The sequence below is a fragment of the Crinia signifera genome, chromosome 2 (genome assembly GCF_055691185.1).
Source record: "Crinia signifera chromosome 2, ASM5569118v1, whole genome shotgun sequence".
Lineage (NCBI taxonomy): Eukaryota > Metazoa > Chordata > Amphibia > Anura > Myobatrachidae > Crinia > Crinia signifera.
Window position 1 is genome coordinate 281,496,856 of NC_139218.1, and position 23,942 is coordinate 281,520,797.

The 23,942-nt window shown below is 42.0% G+C and overlaps 1 protein-coding gene across 1 annotated transcript in view; it reads right to left on the reverse strand.

The window, feature by feature from the left end:
- ADPRHL1 (ADP-ribosylhydrolase like 1) overlaps positions 1 to 19,052 on the reverse strand; it is a 33,455-nt gene extending 14,403 nt beyond the window's left edge. The window contains exons 1-3 of the mRNA XM_083171197.1: positions 18,826 to 19,052; positions 9,023 to 9,187; positions 2,898 to 3,023 (exon numbers count right to left, since the gene is read on the reverse strand). Of these exons, the coding sequence (XP_083027323.1) occupies positions 2,898 to 3,023; positions 9,023 to 9,187; positions 18,826 to 19,039 (505 nt within the window). The 5' untranslated portion in view covers positions 19,040 to 19,052. The remainder of the gene's footprint in view (positions 1 to 2,897; positions 3,024 to 9,022; positions 9,188 to 18,825) is intronic.
- Positions 19,053 to 23,942: the final 4,890 nt, after the last annotated feature.

Here is a 23,942-nt window from a genome sequence, read left to right on the forward strand (position 1 = left end):
ATATGGGGGATAAAAAGGAGTAGGAGTCCCACATATTTCGGAAACCAGCACCAGGCTCCAACAGCCAGCGGTGCCATGCCACTGCCGGAGGAAACTATTTATATTAGTTTACTTGGCCAAAACTTGACATCCTGGCTTTACATGGAAAGAAGAGGATGTGATCTACACCGGTTGGATGGTTATGTGGAAGTCAAGTTGCACACACGCCATTTTAGGATAGTATGGCCGCCATTTTGGTTCGCAGAGTTGCGCTAATAAAGTTTCCATACCCGATTCTGTGTGACAAAGTGGACCAGAAGAGTAGCCATACTATCACACATAAATTCATAAATACATACTGACACTAAGTAAAATGTAGTTAAAGGTTTAGAACGCCACACATAGCTTAGTTAGCCCTGCATACATCTGTCTGTATCATGTTTAGTACCGTTCCGTTCCGTTTCTTATGCGTAGTATTCCGGTCATTGCGAATATTTCGCAATAGACACGGCCCGATAGTTATGGACATAATTCCATATTCCCAAGACAGTTTTGGTTGAAAGTATATAACAAAGGAATCTAGATGTAACCGGTTTCTACAGCTGTTTACAATCCCTGCCGACGATACTAACGAACAAAGGACTCCTAAAGTTCACTCCCCTGCACCTAGTCAAACCAGGTGTATCATCTTACCCCCCAATCACAGCGGACCTGACATACGATCTCTGACCAATAGGAATGGCCTTTGACCTCCCCTTTCTGACCCTATAAGATAGGAGACCCAGGGCTGCCTCGGTCACTTCGGCACATCTTTCTTTCCCTGACCTTCAACCGGGCTATAGTTCAACCCTGAACGATAGCGAGCTCTGACCGGACTGCGCTTCGCATATTTGATGAGACGGTAACGGTTGCATTCACGGTATTTATTCTTATTGTATTGTTGGCTGATTGTATCCTGTATCTGTTTTTCTTCCCTTAGTAGAGCCTGTTTAGTATATTTATTGTTAGACTATTGTATAACTTGTTATACCTGTATTTTCTATTTCTGTAACCCCCTTTTGTCCATTAGGGACTTAAATACATCTTTTTGTGGAGTTCCTATCTCCTTACTTCTATACCATGGTTGTGTCTGTTATTCGCATTTAGCGATAAAGGGTTATTACGGACTCTGTCCTATAAAGGTATATTCGCAGATTAGAGTCAAAGTACTGCGAAAGGATCTCATATTAAGGTATTGGTTCTTTGGTGTATAAGACACGATAAAGGTACGCTACGCTGCGCTACGTTTTGTTCGCACGTAGCAAGGCATAAAGGGTACGCTGGTTACGGACATAATACGTAACCTGCGCTTTTCACTTATTGTTTCTTTGGTTATAATTCATCGGCATTAACAGTTACTAGTATAATTTTTTGACAGGTACCCTTTTGGATTCTACATGGACAAGTGGACTGAACCTAAGTGATTAAAATAGGTAAGTATTTGTGTGAGTGTGTGTGTGTGTGTGTGTGTGTGAAGGGTGTAACAAATTTATACTTTATTTGTGTATTCTCGTTTATTTCGGTATTGGTTCTGTAGTGGGACTACAAGTCCCAGCGGGCCCATTAATAACCTAACATGGGAAATTGTGGTTCTCCAAGACCCAATATCTATTTTTGACACCATCAGCCCAGCTTCTCCTGGTGGGGGGACCCAACTCCGTTTTTTTAAATAATTTATTTAATTTTCTTATTTTTACACAGAGAAGCATCACATGGATTTGATGATTGTGCGATGCTTCAAGCCTCATCCATATTTGGCTGCCGGCAAACTCGGCAGAAAAATACGAATTACATCGACATCGGAAAATACAAATCCGGAGAATACGGCAGCTTAGTCAATTTGCCATATTCTCTGGTCGTATTTCCCATTCGTACATGGGAGCGGCCGTAATCTGCGTTCTTAGTAAATTTCCCCCTGATCATGTGTAAAACCAATTCCTGTGCAGTTAATGCTTTTTACTGCACTTGGAATGAAACAAAGATGCAAAAATAATACATGGTAGTCTACCACCGGCCTACTCATACCAGTTCTCAGTATATTACCGCCCTCCTGGCAGGAGGTACTAAAGGACAAATGTGTGCAAAAACCCAAAAACGGTAGTTTTCGTACTTTGGTCGCATTTTCCATATGTACCAAGCTCCAGAATGCTGTGGGTAAGATCTTTTCTGCTGGCATTACCCTGAAAAAGCCTGTAACCTTTTTTCTGCATTATTCCCTTAAGGGGATCCAATCTGATCCATTCCAGCACTCGCCGCGGCCACTGATTCACTCTGAACATGCGCAGAGGGAGTGCCGAATACGAAACCTTGAAGTCCTGACATCCTTTGCAATAATAATCATATACAGTATGTAAGTACATATACGATTAGTATCTATGTGGCAAGTAGAAAGATGGACTGCACCACAGATGCTTAGTACATCTCGTCATAGATGACTTCTTGTGACTGCACCAGTCGGTTCTTGACAGATATTTTTGGGGTGGTCACATGTATACACAGTACACTTATAGGTTTGTACAGGCCATACACAAACCTGGGGTATTTTAACATATTTTTGGCAGTTTTCTCATTTTTTTCAGAACAATGGACTTGATCGTGGCCAATAACATCATTGCATGCCCTCCGTCACACTATTCTATTTGGATTAATAAGCTTTTTACTGTAACTTTACAGTGTAGAATCTATAGATAAATGTACTATCAGATGCTATCAGCTCATCTAATCAAAAATGTTCATTGCTCAATTTGGATGGATTCATATATTACCTTATCTCTCCCAGAGAGCAATGTCATTTAAAAATTATCCCCAAAAACTATTATTTCCAGTCATAGATGTCTTAGTAAGACACTAGGCATTGTATACACATACTGTAATATTACCTGTTGGATGATTATGGGTCATCCGCCCACATTCAATGCTAACTTCAATCAAGGTCTCCAGGCTCTCTGGCTTCCAGTATTTCATACCAATGCACATGGCCTTGGTCGCTGCTCCAAATCCAGAACCTAGTACATATGAATATGACACAAAATGATATTGTACACCAAGATAGCTATTAAAAAGTGCTTGAAACTATTGTCAAGAGAACCCTCAATAGTTCACCCACCAATGGTCGTCCCTGCTCTATTGCTCAGAGGTGGAGGCAGGGCTTTGTGGGTAGCATTCCAGGTTGGGATGAGGCTCTGTGTGGCCCAAAAACCATTAGATCTCAGCCATCAATGGCAAAACCATTTACCTTCAATAGTCATCCCTACAGCCTTAGAATTAGGCTCATTACCTGATATCCATGGACTTCCCTTCTAGAATTCCCACTGAACTTACCTGTGTTCTGATCTAGTCTGTCTACTGATTCTCTGTTCCTGCTCCCTTGGTACTGCTGCCAGTGACTTGCTGGTTTTCACTTTGGCTTTCTTCTGACCTGACTCTGCTTATCCACTTGGTTCTGACCTGTGTCTGACAACCACTCTTCAGTATGCCTCATGGTGACCAGTCTACAGTAAGTCACCTTTTACTTGTTTTCTTCATACTGTTTCTGTTTATATAGTATATAATGCACTACGGACAACTTGTGGCAGCACATAAACAAAGGATAATACTACTACTACTACTACTACTTTTCTGCCAGTTAAATGCAAAGCCCCATCTGGCAAAGCAGTGTTATGGGGAGACAACATTTTCTTCATGCAACAACATACAAGATCAGGATGCCTCTGATACCTTGGGAAAACAGTTCCAAGCCGAGCCGAGTTTACTCCTTTGCCAGCACTTTGATACCTTACCCCGGATATTATAGACAGTGTCTCATCTTGGACCAGTATTTCAAAAGCCTATTTTACCCTATACAAAGAAAATTCGGTACTTATGTAGTATCTGGGCTGCCGATTTTTTGATTGTATGCCTTAAGTTAAGGCATACAATCAGATGCGATGCGATGCGATATCGCATCGCATCGCATACGATGCGATGCGATGCGATGCGATGCGATGCGATGACCCGATTTTTCCATAGGATTCAATGTTAAAATGGACTGAGTCCATTTTAACATGGAATTCAATGGGAAAAAGGGGTCCTTTTCATACCCCTACTATCCAAGTGGGCATGGAGTTGGATATAAACCTGTGGCGAGCGTAGCGAGCCACCGAGCCCGAAGCGTGGCGAGCGAAGCGAGCCCCGCGAGGGGACGGTATTCTGTGTCCCCTCGCGGGGCTCGCTACGCTCGCCACGCTTCGGGCTCGGTGGCTCGCTACGCTCGCCACAGGTTTATATCCAACTCCATGCCCACTTGGATAGTAGGGGTATGAAAAGGACCCCTTTTTCCCATTGAATTCCATGTTAAAATGGACTCAGTCCATTTTAACATTGAATCCTATGGAAAAATCGGGTCCATCGCATCGCATCGCATCGCATCGCATCGCATGCGATTTGGTCGGGTGCGATGCGATGCGATGGACCCGATTTCAAAATCGGCAGCCCAGTTACTACATAAGTACCGAAAATTCTATCTACTCTAAAGTCAGCTTGGCAACAGGAGACCCATATTTCAGTGTTAAATTAAACATACGTCTCATTCATTCACCCCCGAGGAAGCAGCCAGGTGCTAGGAAACGCGTTGCAGTTTTAAGTATGATTTTTTTTATGCTGCATTTTTTTGCCTGATTTCGAACTGTTTTTAAATTATTTTAAATTTTTTTGTATTCTTTCATTTTTCTTCTAATCACTGTTACCACTAATCTAGTTAATAAAATCGAATGATTGATTATGCGTTTTTGTTGGGTCATCGCTTTATTTGGCAATTGCAACCCAGATATTATGTTTGGGTAAGAGGCTGTTGACCACTTACTTACTTAAGTGCTGATATTAGTGATAACTAATAAAGAAAAAATAAAATGCCTGTTTGGGTAAGAGGGTGTTTGACATCTTCCTGACAATGACAGAAATGCAGTAAAAACCCTGTTATCTGTGTTTTTACCGCATTTCTGTATGCTCTAACCCCCCTCCGCAGCAGCAGCGCTGCGAAAGGAATTGCCAGCAAAAGCTGGCGATTCCCTGCAGAAGCCTATGGGCTTCTTACCACAGCGCTGTTTGAGGAATCCGTCACGGATCCCTCCCAGCATGCCCTGCGGCCGTCGCGTCACTCTGCGCATGCGCAGATGGACTTCCGGGTCGTAGACCCGGAGGTCCAGCGCTGCATCGCAAGGGGCAGCTCTTATCGCAAGAGCTGTCCCTTGCGTTAATGACCGCATATGTTAGAGAATATGCAGTCATTAAGAATGCGAAGTCCGGCGATACAGGGCTGCGGATGTTAGAACATCCCGCCCAATAACTTTAGCAGCCCTGTGTTGCTTGGCTCCCATTTATGGGGAGTAAGCCACTAGTGGTACATGTGAGCTATAAAGTACCCTTCTTAGTGCTGGAGATACCCTCTTGCTTTCAGATATGTCTAGATATGCCATAGAATATCACAATGTGATTGTCCTAAATGTCACCATCACAATGCCACAACGTAGCAGACATTTTGGTATGGTTTTTGCTGACTTCTCCTTAAAGTAAAGGACTGTATCATTAGGCCAATTGATACCATTATTAGCTGTTATGGCTACAATGACTAAGCAGCTTACCATAAAACACATGCAATGCCGCTCAAATTCCGGGCCTATGCGGGATGCTGGCCGAACTCTGACTTTTTTTTAAAGGGGCAATCACTTACAAGGCAAGACCATGCCCTGTAAGTGATTGCAACATTAAAAAAACTTTCTGAGTAGAGCCGGCATACCACATGGCTGCCGAACTCGGCCAAGGATTCAGATGGGGAAATTTACTAAGGATAAATGGCTATAAATACGCCTATTTGTAGCCATTTCTGGCCATAAACAGCCATTCGTATTCATTTGACAGGTGTATTCATATTCCTATTCAGGAATACGAATAGAACCGGGATCGCCTTTGAGCCTGGGGCTGGTTATAGTCGTGGGGGGACCCCACAATGGTTTTTTTAAATTATTTATTTATTATATTTTTACACATTGCAACCTGTACAGATCTGACAGATCCGTGTAGGCTGTTGATTCGTATTTGTATTTGGCGGCAGCCAAATATGAATGCGAATGGAAAACATACAGCCGCCTACACCATCAGGGGAAATAGGAATCCATAAATATGACAAATTAGTAAATCTGCCCTATTTACAAATTGTATCTGTCCCGAGAATACAACCTTGTTGTCATACCCGGCATTGGACGTATTGGTAAATCTTAGTAAATTTCTCCCAGAGTGGTATTTACTGTAAATGCTGCAACTTTCCTGATGAGAGGCGTACTTTTTCCCAGATGCTTCTCTCTCTTCTAAACCCTCCTCGTACTCCCACTCTCTCCCAAGCACATTTTGGTGATATCGCCAACCTCCTGAGTAGGCTACGATTAATGTTTTATGTTTTTTCTAAACAAGCTGCAGTACCAACTCCTCTCGGGTGAATTCTGATAACGGATGGTTTTTAGATTTTGGTAAAACAGATGTGTCCTGATATGTTTTTTCTGAGTACAGCAGCGTACAGTATTGGTACCGTGATGCATTTGCATCGTTGTATACCACAATCCTGCAGCAGCCAGCGGCACTCCCATAGAAGACAATGGCTAGTGGGAGTGTGCTCATTATATCGCCCAGTGTGTACAAGGCCTAAGAAGTGATGTTCTCCTTCTGTATAACAATTGGGGCAGTGGTATCCACTGGTACTTCTATTAGAAATACTTCAAATAAAAATTATATAGTTACATGAAACAGGATTACGTTCCTCGGAATAGAAAGTAGTAAAACAGCTACTACTGTCACTCCTTCTTTAATAGAAAATAGCTATAGGATTAAACACTCTCTTCTCCTGAATATCCAAGATGTTTATCATGCATCCAAAGGTTATAAAGTAAGCATGTAGCTCATAGACAATTTGAGAGAAGTAAACATAGTGCAATATTCATTTTAACAAAAAAACTAACTCCAGACAGAGAATCCCTTAGCTCACAAATTCTAAACAGCATAGCCCAGGATTGTCCCCGAATCAGCAATACACTCCATAGCCAAAAGTCCAAGTCACAATTGTCTTTGAGCTACATGCTCAACATATGACCTTTGGGTACATAATAAACCTCTTGGACATTCAGGAGAAGAGAGTGTTTAATCCCAAAGCTCCGTACACAGCTGAAAGCATCTCAGCAGTTGGTGTTTAAGGAAAGAGTGACAGGAGAAGCTGCCTTACTACTTACATTCTATTCTGAGGAATCATGTCTCATGGGACTAAGGGAGGTATCCAATTAGCAGCTCGATCATTTTGCCCCCCCCCCAAAAAAAAAAAAAATTGGCAGTAATTAATTGGTCATTATGTGGTATCCAATTAAAAACTTTGAGAAAAATGGCCAGTTTTTGTGAGAAAACACATGTGTTTCCAGACTCATGTGTTATGGCTGCTGTGAGGGATGTTTATCAGAGATTATGCTTCAGGTGCCTGATTCACCTAAAGCATAATCACCGATAAGTGTGAGGGACCACTGCTAGAGTCACCGCAGTCTGCTGCCACGTTGTCACAAGAACAGTGGGTCTGCACTGAAGTGGTGGGGTAAGATGTGTAGCGGCGCCAGTACGGCAACTCAGCAAGAGCAATATGGAGGGAGCAAGTGGGCAGCTGCACAGAAAAATGAAGGGGTGGGGCTTAATGGGGAAATAAGAGCATCGGGACTAATAGAATAGCTTCTGGCAAATCCATTAGCATCTGTAAATGAACACAGCTAATTGGATATCCACCTACAGTATATCGTTTTTCATTTGTGTTTCTTATAAAAGCTCCAGAGAACACCGTTTCCCCAATTGCTGTTATGTTGTTTACTGTATGTCTAGGGTATGGGAACAACGGCAACCACAGGGGTTAGTGATCCGCTGGCTACTTTTAACGCACTATAGGATATTGTTTAACTTGATTTTACATAGATGTTCTCTCTCTGTACTATCCTCATTTCCTCTCCTAGTTTGTGCTCTTCTGGGACAGCAGGACAGTCCCAGAGAAATGGGACTAGTTGTGGGTATTTGGTTAAGCATGGCAGAAATGTATAAGGTAGTGACACACTGTCTGGTCCTTCATTTCCTTATTGAAGAGGCTCCCTCTTCAATAAGGAAATGAAGGACCAGACAGTGTGTCACTGGTGTCTGGTATTTTTTTCACAATGTATTCCCTTTTGGTAATACAGGCCAAGCGACAACAAAACTGCCTCCTCATATCCCCATAATAATGGAGGTGCTCTACTGAGCATGTGCGATCTCCACCCCAAAGTGCCTACTGTACATGTGCACCATTACCATGTGGCTTCGTCTACTGTCCTCTGGATAGTTCAGATTTTCCCTTGAGTGTCCCCCAAAGGGAGATAGTGCCACAGACAGTTATTTAATATATTCCACTGCCTCCTATGTATGTATCACCAGGTGCATGCTCCATTGTACTGCACACCACTTGCATATACCCACTTCTGGCTGGATCTGTCTTCTTATATTGCATGCTCTTGCATTATTCTCAGGCCTCAAAGCATGCTGTTCTACCTGGTTAGTAAACTAGTAGTGAGTTGGTAAACCAGTACCTAGTTAAGCTTTTCAACATGTGGACTGATCTCCACAACCCAATGCTGACTCCCATAAACATACTGTAGGTTCTTGCCTTTAGGTAAATCCCACAATACAGCAGGGAAATGGGGGATCACAGCAGATACCTCCCTAGGATCATTCAGGGAATGTATGACATTTGTTAATGTTTTTGGATGATATTCCTTAAATTCCTTCTGCTAAATAAGCCCCTGGAAGAGATGGAAAGAATATAACAGATGTGTCTCAGATTAAGGTGTTCTAGCTATAAGGTGGACTGTAGGATCATTGCTCTGTCTTTTATTTCCTGAAGTCTCTGTTAGGCAAGTGCTTACAGTATACACATATAACTACTGTATAAATCTATTCATAAGGACAGTGAATATGTCACCTTTTTCATTGAATGGGGTATGCCATGCTAGTAAGTAGTTATCCGGCTTTAGATGTGAGCATCCTTCAATAGTTGCTGGGTCTGGTTGACGTCCTTCCAGCTTATCCACAACATCAACATAGTGCTTCACCATATCCCTGTACAAATCTTCCAAGCACCAGTAATCTGTCATTAAATGAGAAAATGTTAAGGTTTTGATGCAAAACACTAGAGAGAAAAAAATATGTAAATGGGGGGGTTGGTCCTATCATTTTATAGGATGTAATTGAGGCATAATGATAGGCTATGAGCAACATCCCCTTTTTCATTTTTAGAAGCTTTAGTAAATCTTGGGTTGGAGTACTCAGCAGCTTTACTTTATTTATAGCTGTTCCTGAGGTTGATAATTCCATGTAAAAGTCTACTGTGTGCAATGTCCAAAAACTTAAAAGAATTGTTTACCCATGGATGAAGCCCACACCAGAGTGAAACCCATTGGAATGAAGGAGATTGACAGCGCAATGATACCACTGAGCACCACAGTGGTACAGGTGTAAAGGTGCATACACACTGTACAATTTTTTTTTTACCAATTTTGGCCATTCAGAACGAAATTGGTCAAAATATCTTTCAGTGTAAATGCGATGAATGACGAATGATGATGCGCATACCCGCCAGTTGTTCATCAAGATTGTCCGTAAACTGTGCATGCAGCTCAATTTGGATATCTTTCAAAAGGAGCCTATAAACTGTAGCTAGATCTTTTGTCTTTCGTCAATATCTTTCATCACCATCTTTCATCCAGGACACTGGGTTCATGGGAAATGTCTTTCAACGAAATTGGTCAAAAAATTTGTACAGTGTATATGCACCTTAAAACAAGCAGTTGGCCAGCAAATAACCTTGTGGAGCATTTGCACACTACTTTACATACATCGACTTTTGAGAAGGAATTATCTCCTTATGGAACAGCCGCAATATCTGCCATCCCAATCTCCACAGAATGAGTAACCTGCACAATAAGATACAGACATTCCACTTACCTGGGAAAAGTCCACACTGTTACAAGGGTTACTAGAGGCTTCACCAAACAGATTTTTATTGAAGTGGACACCAAAAGTTTGAAAGTCAATAGGTGGACATTGGGAAAATTTCAACATTTACACTACACTAATTGGGGGTCCACATGTTCAGATGTCGACATTGGCACTAAAAAGACCCCCCCCCCCCCCCAAAAAAAAACACCCAAAAAATCATGTTGACCTTTTTATGTGGTGACCTTTTCTATGTCGACATTTTGCTCCTGTCCATCTTTTGTTACTGTTGACCAAGTGCTTATTGACATTTTGTCAAAATCAAACTATTGACTGTGTAACTAGACATTGTCTGTGAGCTATACATCACCCCATTACTCTGATAGATACTGGAAACCGGACAATATAATTATTACTTAAGATCCATTTTTAAAAAATATTCTTTTTTGTACAACTTTGCCTTAATTAATTAATTATATACATTATTGTTGCATTTTTGTGTAGTTGACTAACTATATATATATTTAATTCATTCAATGTATATAAAGTAATAGAAGGACAGAGTCCTTTTTACTAACTTCTATATATGTTCTCTTTAGAAGCTTTAATATCCATCTAGATGTTGGTCACATCACAGCCTGGGTCTCTCTCTCTCTCTCTCTCATCTAAAATTTAACTGCTACTGTACTTCTTATTAGTGTGATGCCTTGGGGCTGTTGGTCTGGCCATGGGGGTCCTGTGGTCTGGATTGAACTTTAGGAACGTTAGGGATTCACCTGATGAGGTCACCTGGCTGTGGTAGGTTGATCAAACATTTAGAATAAAAAAAATATATATTCTAAGTACCTCAGTTTTTTTTAATTGTTCATAGTGTTTGTAGGGTGCAGTTGCATTTTCTCTTTTTTTTCTGTGTGGCACTACAGTTCTCAGCATGGTAGCACCTCTTATTACAGTTGGTGTGGAATCAGGGTGTGCAGTCCTGTCTGCCTATATTTTTCATAATATAATGGTAAATAAACTTGAAAATGCTATATTTCTGGCCTGCAAACATCAAAAAGTTATCATGGACTGATTTGGAAATAACAGACTTGGACCTGTCCTAACCATGGGAAGACAAGTCTGGCCCGGTCGGTGATTATAAATGACACGATCATCCAGACAAGCAAAATTTACAGAAATGGCTCAAGGTCAGGGGTCATAAGCTAAGATACAAAATCAACAAACAAGTCACAATAGAACTACAAACAATACATGGACAGAAAAACAATCTCCTACAAAACCAGGACCATACATGTCTACATACAGAATTTAGAGGAATTTCAACATACTGTGTATATTTCACCTTATTCATCTCAGGGCTGTCTTAACAGCAGTGTGGGCCCCTGGGCAAAGCAATGCACTGGGGCCCTTACCCATTCTCCCCTCCTAGGGGTGGGGGGTGCTATCAGCAGCAGCTTTGATGTCCCATGGGTGGCAGGGGGTGCTCTATCTTCTATTCCATCTTAACTGCTGCTAATTACTCCTTTACTGCACAGGTGGTGGGAGGGAGAACACTAACGTGTGAAAGGGGGCACTGAGCTGAATTAAGGGTCCCTTGTAAATGACTTCCAGGGAGGTAGGGGGTGTTTTATACGCAGGGGAGGGTTGGATAATGGAGTGGGCTTAATATTCGTCATTTTCCGGTGGAAGGGCAGCTTGTTTGACTGCAGATATCGCCATTATCTGGAAATAGATTTCTTAGCCTTCAATAGTATAAAAACCTAGAGTCCCACCTTTCAGGAGGTGCTGGGAACTTGGGGATCAGAGATCAGGAGCCAGAGCAATCCATCCAATCCAAAAATATAAAACTGTACACCAGACGTTTGGAGCTGGAGCAAAGATCGGTTGCTGGAAGGCTGATATCTCTGGTTCTGGGCATGACAGAGACAAGCCGCTAGTGTCGACAGAAAGGGGAGAGGCCCAACTTTTGGAATATTCTCTCAGAAAAACTCTAAGTCAGAGAGAACCTGAGAAATATCACTGGGAAGTGCAATTAACAGGTCGGATGTGGACTGCTGAAGTTGGATATCTCCAGTTCCCCAGGGCCGATTTTCAAAATTCTGGTATCCCTGGAAAAAGGGGATCCTCAGCTATCAGAATAAGATCCTTATACACCTGGGGCCCCTGGGCAAGTGCCCATTAAGCCTATACAAAAAGACGGCCCTGATTCACCTTATTATTTATCTATCAACTTAAGTATTTACCATCCAAATAACAGGAGATCTGGAAGAGACGTATGGCAGAACCACCATCTTTGCTGCTAATGCCTCCAATTATGCAATAGATTAAAAAAATTGCAATTCAGTCACACAAAGAATTTTTCCTCAGGAATAGTTTATTGCAAACAGCCAAAGGGTACAATATTCCTGAACTCTCTCCCTTATCAGATAAGCAATGACTTCCTCAGGTAATCATTTCTCCGACAAAGCAGTTCAGTTTGATCATATAACATGAAAGCTACTCGAACAGGAAATCTTATTTGTCAGCTTTTTAGTTGTATGAATGTTACTTGACATCTCCAAATATTTTAGCAATATGTGATGAGCAACCTGACACATAAGTTATTTCCATATTAAGTACAGTATAGGTCTTTTCTTACACTATTTATGTGTACATTAGGATGTGAATGGGGACAGTGATATACATGGCATCACACATGCTATAACTGGGGCAATAACTTCACCTTTGTCATTTCTCCTTGCCTGGTTAGAAGCTTCTATGTAGTTTACACTCACTATTTGATGCAGTTAATAGTTTGTTATAGGATTAGATGGCACCACCTTGGCTTATGGGGCGATATCGTCACTGTTACCCAGCGATTAAGATCCAGCATGCTGGATACATTTAGTTAGATCACTGGGCAGGGCCAGTGTTCTCACCGAACACTGGCCCTGACAGATCCCTCAGCACACAGCGCTGGCACATCGATGTGCAGCGCTGTGTGCTGAGCGATCTTTCTGAGCAATCTAGCATCGCACAGAGCGATTAGCAATATCTCCCCATATGTAGGCACCATTAGTGAGAGATGTATCAAATCTTGGAGAGAAAAAGAGATTAAATTATCAGCTATTAACTGCCATGTTGCAGTTTGTTTTTGAAAAATGGCAATTAAAAAGCTGATTGGTTGGTACTGTTTCACTCTCCACTTTATCTCTCTCCAAGGTGGATGGTCTGCCAGATAATTGTATGTTCAGCTCTATAGAGGCAATTATTTATTTATTTAACAGTTTATTATATAGTGCACACATATTCTGCAGCGCTTTACAGAGAATATTTGACCATTCGCATCAGTCCCTGCCCCAGTGGAGCTTACAATCTATATTCCCTACCACATGTACACGCACACACAGACATTCTAGGGTTAATTTTCCTAGGAGCCAATTAGCCTACTGGTATATTTTTTACCGGTATATTTTTGGACTGTGGGAGGAAACCGGAGTACCCGGAGGAAACCCACACAAATACGGGGAGAATATAAAAACTCTGTACAGTCAGGGCCATGGTGGGAATAGATCCCATGACCTCAGTGCTGTGAGGCAGTAATGCTAACCATTACACCATTCGTACTGCCCCAATTACAAAAAATGACAAAATTACAAAAGCCTATGCTAATTCTCCATCTCACATGCACAAAAAACATGTCATAATCACACTTTAGGTGTGTCCACATGCTTCGATGTGGTGGCAGTGGATACTGATTCGATATGGACAGTCGCTGGGATTCAGCATCGAATAAGAGGGAGGAAGTATACGGCGGTCGGGATCCCGGCGTTCAGAATCCCGACAGCCGAAATGCCGACAAGGGGGGGACGTGGATCGCCCCCCCTTGCGGGCTCGCTGCGCTCGCCACGCAGCGGGCCCGGTGCCTCGCTACGCTTGGCACACTAATTTATTCTCCCTCCAGGGGTGTCGTGGACACCCCTGGAGGGAGAATGTGTCGGTATTTCGGCGGTCGGGATTCCGGCGTCGGGATTCTGAACGCCGGGATCCCGACCGCCGGGATATTAACTGCATCCCGTCGGGAGGACAGCGCAAGGACGCCGTGTGGCAGGAGGAGGAGGGATGCTGCATAGAGCAGCATGTAACTGCCTTCGACTTGCTGGGCAAGTCTATTTTTGCTTTCCATTACGGTGCCACGGGGCCGCATATCAGTATCAAATCTGCATTGAAGGCAGTTAAAACATTAAGATTCATTTCCATTTAGATTTTGATTCAATTATGCTTTTAGAAGCAAAACCGAATTGAAAATGACCCTGAATCGAAGCCTGTGTATGAGGCATCACAAGAACATAATCTATGCTGGAGAAATAACGCAATTGCCAATCATTGTGCTTTCTCTGGTGTTTTTTTGGACAGTCTCTTGAAAATCGGGGCAGTTGGGATGTACAGTATGTTCCCTGGTCATACATATATTGAAGTGTAGAAAATTGTAGATGCATACAAGGCTGCAAGCATAACACTGTATAAAGATTAACACATCATACTGCATACTTTGCTTTAGCCCTATTAATTTAAAACAACGTTATAATCCACCTACATTTTACAAGTCGGAATAATAATAAATAAATTATAGCCTATATAATATATAGTTGGGCTAAATACATTGTAACAGACTGCTGATGTTGTGAGAGTAGATTTGTTATCACCTTACAATATACTAGGGAGGTTCTTCTGGTCTGATCGGTCTCCCGCGCGTTCACACGGGTGACCGATGTTTTTCTTTTGCGCATGTGCTGTGCGCAAGCGGCCATGGCAAATAGATTGTTCGCCGGGTGCTCGCACACAAGTACGGGCGAGGGGCATGAGGCGGTGGGCCAGGGGGTGCGCCCATGGAAAACACTGGGCGTTCTCATGGTAATGCCCCAATGATGCGAGGCGGGCAGCTGACATCATAGGATGCAGGGGGCACCTGAGAGTGACTTTATTTTGCGTATACACTCCAAATCATTCGATGGTTGGCTACCACCAAATGATTTGGTCCCCGCACGCAAGGCTGCAAATGGATGTTTTTTGTGAAACATCCATTCGCAGCCGTGCGGGGAACATAGTGAGCGTGCAGGGGAAGGGGGGTGGGCGTCAATGTGAACGGCGGGCGGGCTTTAAATCACACACATCGCTGCGAACTTTGCAGCACTGCGTATGAACCAGATTAAGGTCCTAGATGTACAGTATAAAGGAGTCATTAACTGGTGTAGGCAGCAGTATGTGTATCTGTGGAAGGCTACAGAGAGCTTACAGTAGTTACAATGATGCTGACATTTGTAGTAGTAAAGCTGTGTCTTCACTGATTCCAGGTCTTCATATTGTATGTGAACCTGACAACTCTTATCTTCCGAGCCCTGGCTACGTTTATTTTCAGATAGCTAGCATTCCTACTTAGTGAATTCTGAATCTAAATTTAGGCCACTCTTGGCTGAAGATTAGAAAGTGGCATTAAAACAAGTGGCCAACTTATCAAACAAAAGACAGGGAACATTCCGATTTATATATTTATATATATATATATATATATATATATATATATATATATATATATAAATATATATATATATATATATATATATATAAAATAGATATATATTTAGGTTTGGAAGAGACGGTAATATGTAGCTGCTTACAACACATGTATTTTCTGCTAGATGCCTCATGCTGCATACAGTTTTTTCATTATGATTCACAGCAGCAATGAATACTAGCATTGCCAGACACACAGCTGTCTCCCAAGCTTAAAAACATGTCTTCACATTTTTTAAATACATTTTTGTACCAATTTACAAATTACTTTCTCATATTTATTATGTTATGTTCCCCAGCAAAGCTTTAGGGAGTAAGTTCCAATCACCTGCCTTAAAAAGATAATCAAGAATCATACTGAATGCTTTCTTGATAATATTAAAAAGACACACACACACACACACACACACACACACACACACACACACAAATGCATACACCCTCCTCCCAAGTGCCATGTTCCTATTGATGCTCAGGGCCAGATGTATCAAGCTTCAAAAAGTGATAAATGAAGAGTGATAAACAACCAGCCAATCAGCTCCTGTCTGACATTTTTCAAACCCAGGATGTAACATGTCAGGTAGCAGCTCCTGTGGAGGAGGTCAAGGCCATCCAAAGTGCTTACAGTATCTAGAGAAGAGGTGTGTGTTACGGGGCGAAGGGGGTAATCTCCCCTCCCAGTATACGCCCTACCCAATATTTGCCACTGCCTAAGGTGTGGGACCCTTTTCTAAACATTTCAATGGCAACAGCACAGTTACAGCCTCTACTATAAAATAACTATTTTTTCATCTATTTTTGTGTATATTTATGAAAAGACAGAAAGCAGTATTACTGAAAAAATATATTAATAATTGCTTTTGTTTGCCTTCTGTCCTTCTCTCACTCCCATTGAATTGCTTGCGTTGTTTGAAGAAGTATTTAACAAAAACCTGATACTTACTTACTAATAATGGCAGCATGTGTAAAGTGTAAGATACAGGCAATGGCTGGAGCCTTAAAAGTGATTTTTACCATCTGAGAGGTAAATCAGTGGAGCAATCTTTGAAAAACGTCACTTTTTGGACCTGTAGTTTCTGCATAATTGTAAGAAAACTGCTTTATTTCAATAAAATCTCTGGTATTAGATTTATAGCACTTAGCGCTGATACATAGAATCCTGCAGAAACTGTAGCACCTTAGCTCCAATCCAGCTCACACCTGCGCACACCATGATCCTTTGGGGAGCAGAGAACAGCTCAGCTGTCACATGGTTCTCATAAATCACAGTGATCATTTATTGCTGTCATACAGTATATTTATTCAGTGGCACCAAGGGTGGGAGGGGGTAACGGGTACTCTTTACCTGGTTCCGGGTCAGACGGAGGGGCCAGGATGCCGCTCCCCCCTCCCCCACTGCAGGGAGCCGGGCAGTGGGGAGAGAGATGACAGGCCATTACAGCACAGCCTCTCGCCAAGCACATGCCACTCAGTGCTGAGCTACGGAGAGAGGCAGCGGCAGCCTGTCCTCTCTCTCCATGTGCAGCTGTGCAGGTGTGTGATCACACCCGCATGCCCATTGCCGCTCGCCCGCACAAGTTACATATTTTTTTTCTCACTGTACATAACCACGCCCCCTTCTGGTAGCCACACCCCTACATTATACCGGGGCCTGGCCAACCTGTCCATGCCCCTATATTTATCGGTATCTGGATGGCTGACAAACAATGTATAGGTTGACAGTCAAAGGTCAACACCAATTGACTGCCAACGAGGAAAAGTCAACACAAGACAAAGTTGGCATGAGTTTTTAAGGATTTTTTTCCCCTTATATTTTCTTTTTCATACTTTACCATCCATGTGGGCTCTGATTGGGAACGGTAAAGTGGGACAAGCTCATGTGTCAACATTGAAGGGAAAAAAAATGTGAAAACACAAGTTGACCTTTTGTCAATGACATTGTCTGTGAGCTATACTACTTCATTAGGATCATGGTTATTTTAAGAATTGTATTAACTTCAATAAATATCTTCTAACTATACAATCAAGTACAGTTCCATTATTATGCTGATTTAAAATATTTGCTTATTTTAATAGAAAAGAAAATATATACATAGGACATAATATCTAGAAAAAAAGTCCCCTCTTTAAAGGCATAGTTGCACATTTTTGTGTACTCCTGTAATACATTACTAACGCGGTAGAGTATATTGTTGGTTAGATTTTTCAGAGAGGAGTGCCCATTGAATCTATAGGTGCCCATACACTAGTAAGATTTATCTTCAGATCTGGCTGGTTGGAACAAGAACATGGTTATGGATGAGTGACTGTTTGTCAGTTTTCCAGCATTTCCAAGCAAATGGTCAACTGTCATTTGCCCTCATCCATAACCATGTTTTTGTTCCAACCAGCCAGATCTGAAGATAAATCTGCGTGTGTATGGCCACCTTTACAGAAATACTCTGTAATACTCCTTACTACAGATGAAAGGCTATTACAATTTATCTTAATAAGGGTCTGGAGACTTCACACTGATGTGCTTAATTGGCTTTACCACCGTAAGAAAACGTTAATGGTATGTATATACGGCGCTGCGAAACACTTGTGGCGCCTTATAAATAAAATTATAATAATAATAATAATAATAATAATAATATGTACATGCCCTATGGAAATATATTGCTATTTCACTCTGGTTTCATTTTCTCTTTGTTTCCATAAGTCTTGTATATAACACAAATCTGGTCATGCGCCTAACTTGTACATGATTGTATATTCTGGTGACATAGCCAATTCTACATACTGTGTTCCGGTGAGTCTTTTGTGGCGGAGTTTAACCCTGTGAGTACCAACATTGCTGTGCGATATGTGCAACATATCCGCTAATGATGCCAGGGTCGTAGTCGAGGAATATGAATTACCGGCACATGATCAGAAGTCAGTGCATACAGTAAACATTTATAAAAATGTAATCTCTTCATAATTACAATGGCTGTTGTTTAATGTAATAAGAAACACCCTCTAACGTTTCATATTTTTTCTGGATGTTTACTAGGAATTTCTGGAGAATAAACTAATTAATCTGATAAAGATAACATATATTTAAAAGATAATATTGGTTTTCCATAAAAGAGGAAGCATTCTCTGGTATGAAAATACAGTACAGTACAGATTCTAAGTTCTGTTCAGGTAAGAAACCCTTGGCTTACTGTACATTGAGGATACCTGTGTCACCTGATGGTGTAAATACCTCCTTACCTGTTACAAGAGCCTCTGCAGTAGCCATGTGCATCAGTGTGTTGTGACTGACTGGCCATTTCTTTACAGACATGATCAACTTCTCTAAACCTCCAAGTTCTTTCAGCTCCTCGTGAATCTTTACTCCTGAAGCACTGATTTCCCAGTTAAAGTTTCTATAGCCTAAAGAATCCCCAAAAGCAGCCAGAAGCATAGCAGCTGTAAATTTCTCCATGGCGAGATGTCCTTGCTGCTTGTTCTCCTTTGTCTGGCAAACACAGGTTCTAACTTTAGTGTAACTCTATGGCTGGCAGATGTCCTGTCATTGGCTATAAAAGGAAATGCTGCCCTTATCAGAAGCTGTCAAATCCTCCCCTTTATTGACATATCTGGGCATTGTCTGTGCACACTGCTCATTAGAAAACTCAATGACTGTCACTGACTTGTCTTTATGATCATTCATATAAGGGGGTTGGATAAAATGCCACTTTAACCAGGTCTAACTTAATAAAAAATAATGATACACCTATTTCTAACCAACCAACAACGATCAGGCAGAAAGCACAGAAAAGTGTTAACCACCCACTGTACTAATTAAGTGGTCGTCGGGATCCAAGTTTACCTATTTCATACCACTTTGGCCAGTATTCAATGTTGTTATTCACTATGTGCAGCGAATCCTGTTTAGGATTTGCTGCACATTCTCGGGTTCCGGAGGGCTGGAGGATTCGCAGCCAGCCCTCCCTCTGCCCTATTCAACGCGTCAGGGGCTCGCTGTCTCTGATGGCATATTTTAACCCCCCCGGCGAATGCCGCAGGGAGATGGAAGCCTCCCTGCCCGCACCGGACGCTGTGGGGGAGAAGGAGGGCTGGTGGGGGACACAGGCAGCAGAAGCTGCGGCCCCTGGAGACAGGGTAAGCGGGGAGGTGGAGGGAGCACTGCGCTGGTCCCACATGTGCATATGTAATGAGCGGGACCCAGTTCAGTGAATATCTAATGAGCAGCTCTTTGCCCCCCTGCTGACGTCATGTGAATTTTTTTTTTTATTAAATATATATTCATGTGCTGCAAGCACATGAATCCAAATAGCATGCCCCCCGTCACAGAATAAAATTACAAATTTTTTCACACACACACAAAAAAAGAAAACCTTTATTTTAAAAGAACACATTCCAGTTCACCTTAAAAAGATGTTGAATGCAAAACAGTGAATCACGGCAAAAATCATGGTGAAAGCAGTTCTCCATCCTGGCATTGAATACACTTGAATAAGTGAAAACTCCATTGAAATACACCAGGGAATTGCAGCGAGCATGAATGGAAAACTGACTGGTATTCACTGTTGGCTTTCGGCGAACAGTGATCATTGAATAGGGTGAATCAGATCTTCAGTGAAAAGATTCACCGAAGAGAATGAAAACAGCCCAATTTGCCGAAAAACCCCCTGGAGAATCCAGAGCATTGAATACTGGCCTTTATCTCATCCTTTCTATGAAGTTGACATTGATTATGGCATTATTTTACTGCAGGCACACAGTAAGCAACCTATTGCAAATAGAAGTTTAGAGGATGCGGTCAACCTGGGGCTGCACCATATTCTACAACACCTCGACCTCCTCGGCACCTATGTGAGAGTTCTATTCGTGGACTTCAGCCCGGCCTTCAACACCATCACCCCCCACATCCTGCAACCAAAACTCCATTCCCTGGGAGTACCAGAATCAACATGCTCCTGGATTGCGGTCTTCCTAACGGAATAGACACAGGTGGTGAAAGCCGGTGTCCACAAATCCAGTGCACGCACAATCAGCACTGGTGCCCCTCAAGGATGCGTCCTCTCCCCACTGCTCTTCTCCATCGTCACTAAGGACTGCACCTCAATGGCGAAATCAGTGAAAATCATAAAATTTGCGGATGACACCACTGTCATCGGCCTAATCAAAGTGGGTGACAAATCCACATAGAGAATAGAAGTGGACAAACTGACACAGTGGTGCTGCGACAACAACCTTGTCCTAAACCCTTCCAAACCAGTTGAGATGGTGATTGACTTCAGAAAGAAACTAAACGCCCTGGCCCAGCTAGAGATATCCAACGCAGAGGTGACGAGGGTTGAAACCTTCAAATTCCTGGGGACAACCATTACCAGTGAAATGGGGACCAAACATAACCACTAATGTCAAAAAAGCCCAACAGCGACTGTTCTTCTTGAGGCAACTCAAGAAATTCAACATTCCGCAGGATTGTGTGTTTTCTACACTGCAATCGTGGAGTCCGTCCTATGCTCCTCCATCACAATTTGGTATGGGGGGGGGGGGGGGCGGCAATGAAAATGACAGAGACTACAGAGCGTGGTGAGGACAGCAGAGAAGATCATTGGAACTGGCCTCCCCCTGTCAAAGATATATACTCAGCCAGGGCTAGGAAGCATGCAGGAAGGATTGTGTCAGACAAGCTGCACCCAGGTTACAACCTGTTTGAGATTCTACCATCGGGAAGACGTTTCAGGTCTGTCTCTGTGAGGACTACCAGATCTGCAAGAAGCTTCTTCCCATTAGCCATCCACCAACTGAACAACTGTGTCCAAGCAAGCAAAATCCTGAACTCTGCCCGTTAAAATCAAAATAAACTCTTAGCTACTGTACCTGTCCACTAAAAACGTTCCTTAAGGATTAAAATGCCTATAATGTATGTAGCTCCCCCCCCTCCCTTCTTCTTGTTCTCATGCTGGTGCTGCTATGTTGTCCACAAAAAATTCCTAGTGTACACATGTATACATGGGCAATAAAGTTGAGTCTGATTGCACTTTAAACATTTCTACCTTTCATGCTTCATATCTAATATTTATGTGTGCGTATATGTAAAACCTTAAAATGGCATGTGGACACTACCATTTGGAAAGATGACTACTAAATCACTATAATGACTGACAATCATTGTGACAAACATCTTCCAATTGTAGGAGGCATATCTTAAAATTTAGCTGGGGAAGTAATACATAGAAAACACATTAATCATAAATGTAATAAAGCTTCCTTGCTAATGGCCAGTAATTTAGGTAATTAATTCAAATAAACATACTGAAATGAGGCAAATCATGACATTATCTAATAGGTTGACAATGAGTTGGCTGCATGCGTATGGTTGGAGTTGCGAATGAATTCACCCACAGAGGATGTTCGTATGCACACACAGCGGCTGAGCTTGCGTATGCACACCCAAGTGTGCGGGTAGTTTGAGACCACTCCCATTTGGGTACTGTTTGCGAATGCTCATGTTCGCATGTGGTATGGGCATAGCTGCACATAACGATTGCATGCATTTGCCATTTGCACGGGTGTGTGCGAATGTGCATGACAATGAATCAACCTGAATATGGTCCTTTGTGTGTTCCCCCAGTGCTTGCGTGGGTTTCCTTGAGGGGCTCCGGTTTCCTCCCACAATCCAAAAATATACTGGTAGATCAATTGGCTCTCAACAAAATGAACCCTAGAATGTCTGTGTGTGCTTGTATATGTGTTAGGTAATTATAGACTGTAGGCACCACTGGGGCAGGGACTGATTGTTCAAAATATTATCTGTAAATCACTATGGAATATTATGTACGCTATATAAATAACTGGTAATAAATAAATAAATATAAAGATTTATTAGAAATGTTGCTGTTTCTTATGCAACTGTAATCAATCTCTAGTCTTATTCATTCTGCTGTGGTCAGGCATTCAGTGAGTCATCTCTATTCACCACAAAAGGTCAAATCAATTGACTTATTCAGCCCTCTCCTTAGGACTATGTGTCAACATGTGTAGTTCAGTCATGCTGTCCTTCATCGGTCTGGTTTAAAGAACCAGACTACAGGCCCCAAATATATTGTAAGGCTGTACAGACTCTATTATCAGACTGCTGTTTTTTTTTCAAAATATGTTTAATGGATTTTCAAGTATTACAATTGTAATCACATAAAGATAAAATCACTTTGAAATGAAACAACAACTAGCAGGATTCAATTTTGTCTCAATGTTTCTGGCCCCTTTTGGTGGAGCGGCAATAACAGTAAATTATCAGGCATGGAGGAACAATGTGATTGTCTATTGACATTGAACATAGTGATATTTACAATTGCAACAGTGATAAAGGGGAGAGTGGGAGAGGAGGGGAAGGATTGTCAGAGGGGTGAAAGTGAGTATAAGTGTGTGTGTGTGTGTGTGTGTGTGTGTGTCCATACATCTTCTACTCAGTTCTTATAACTGTTGCAAATAATCTACCCTGACGCTAGTCTGTCATTCGTGTCTTCAAGTCACAATGAAACATCCTGCATTTCTGCTATGGGATTCCAACATTTCCAGAAGCTTGGGTTGGCTGTATGCAGTTGAATATCATATTTATTGTAGGTTATAATGCGGGTAAGGAATTGTATAAGTGAAGTCAGTGATGGGGGGTTATGTAGTAACCAATTTTTTAGAATCAGCTTTTTAGACACAGTAACTACTATAGTTAGGAAAGGAATGGCACCCAAGTAAGGCCCATCTAATTCCCACGCATCAAAATGAGCAATCAGGAGAGGGAATGGGTGTAATACTACCTTGGTGCCTAATGTGGAATTTATATAGCTTATAACCTTGTGCCAAAACTTTTTTATTCGTCCACAGGTCCAAATATTGTGGAACAGAGTCGCTGAGCACACTTTAAGCATTTCCCCGTCTCCTCTAACACAAAGTGCCGCCGCTGAGCAGGTGATATATATGCACGGTAGATTATTTTTAGATGTATTTCCTGCAGCACTGAGGGTCTTAAGGTTCTGAGCGTTGCATCAAAGTATTTAAACAATATATCACTGGATGCTAATAAAGAAATGTGTCCAAGCCATTGTTTCCTTGTCTGTTCCTGTATCACCTCCGCTTTGTGTGCTATGTACAATCCATATGTGGATTTTGTCTTAAAATTGGGTATAGCAAATTTTTCTATAAGGGAGTGCAATTTATTTTGTGTTGCTGGTTCTACTGAGGGCAGGGGGGGGGGACGTCACAAAGTGTAACAGCTGCATCATAGGGAATACACTCCGAGTATCTAGGTCAGGCATTCCCAACCACGGTCCTCAAGGCACACTAACTGGTTTTAGTGATATCCAGGCTTCAGC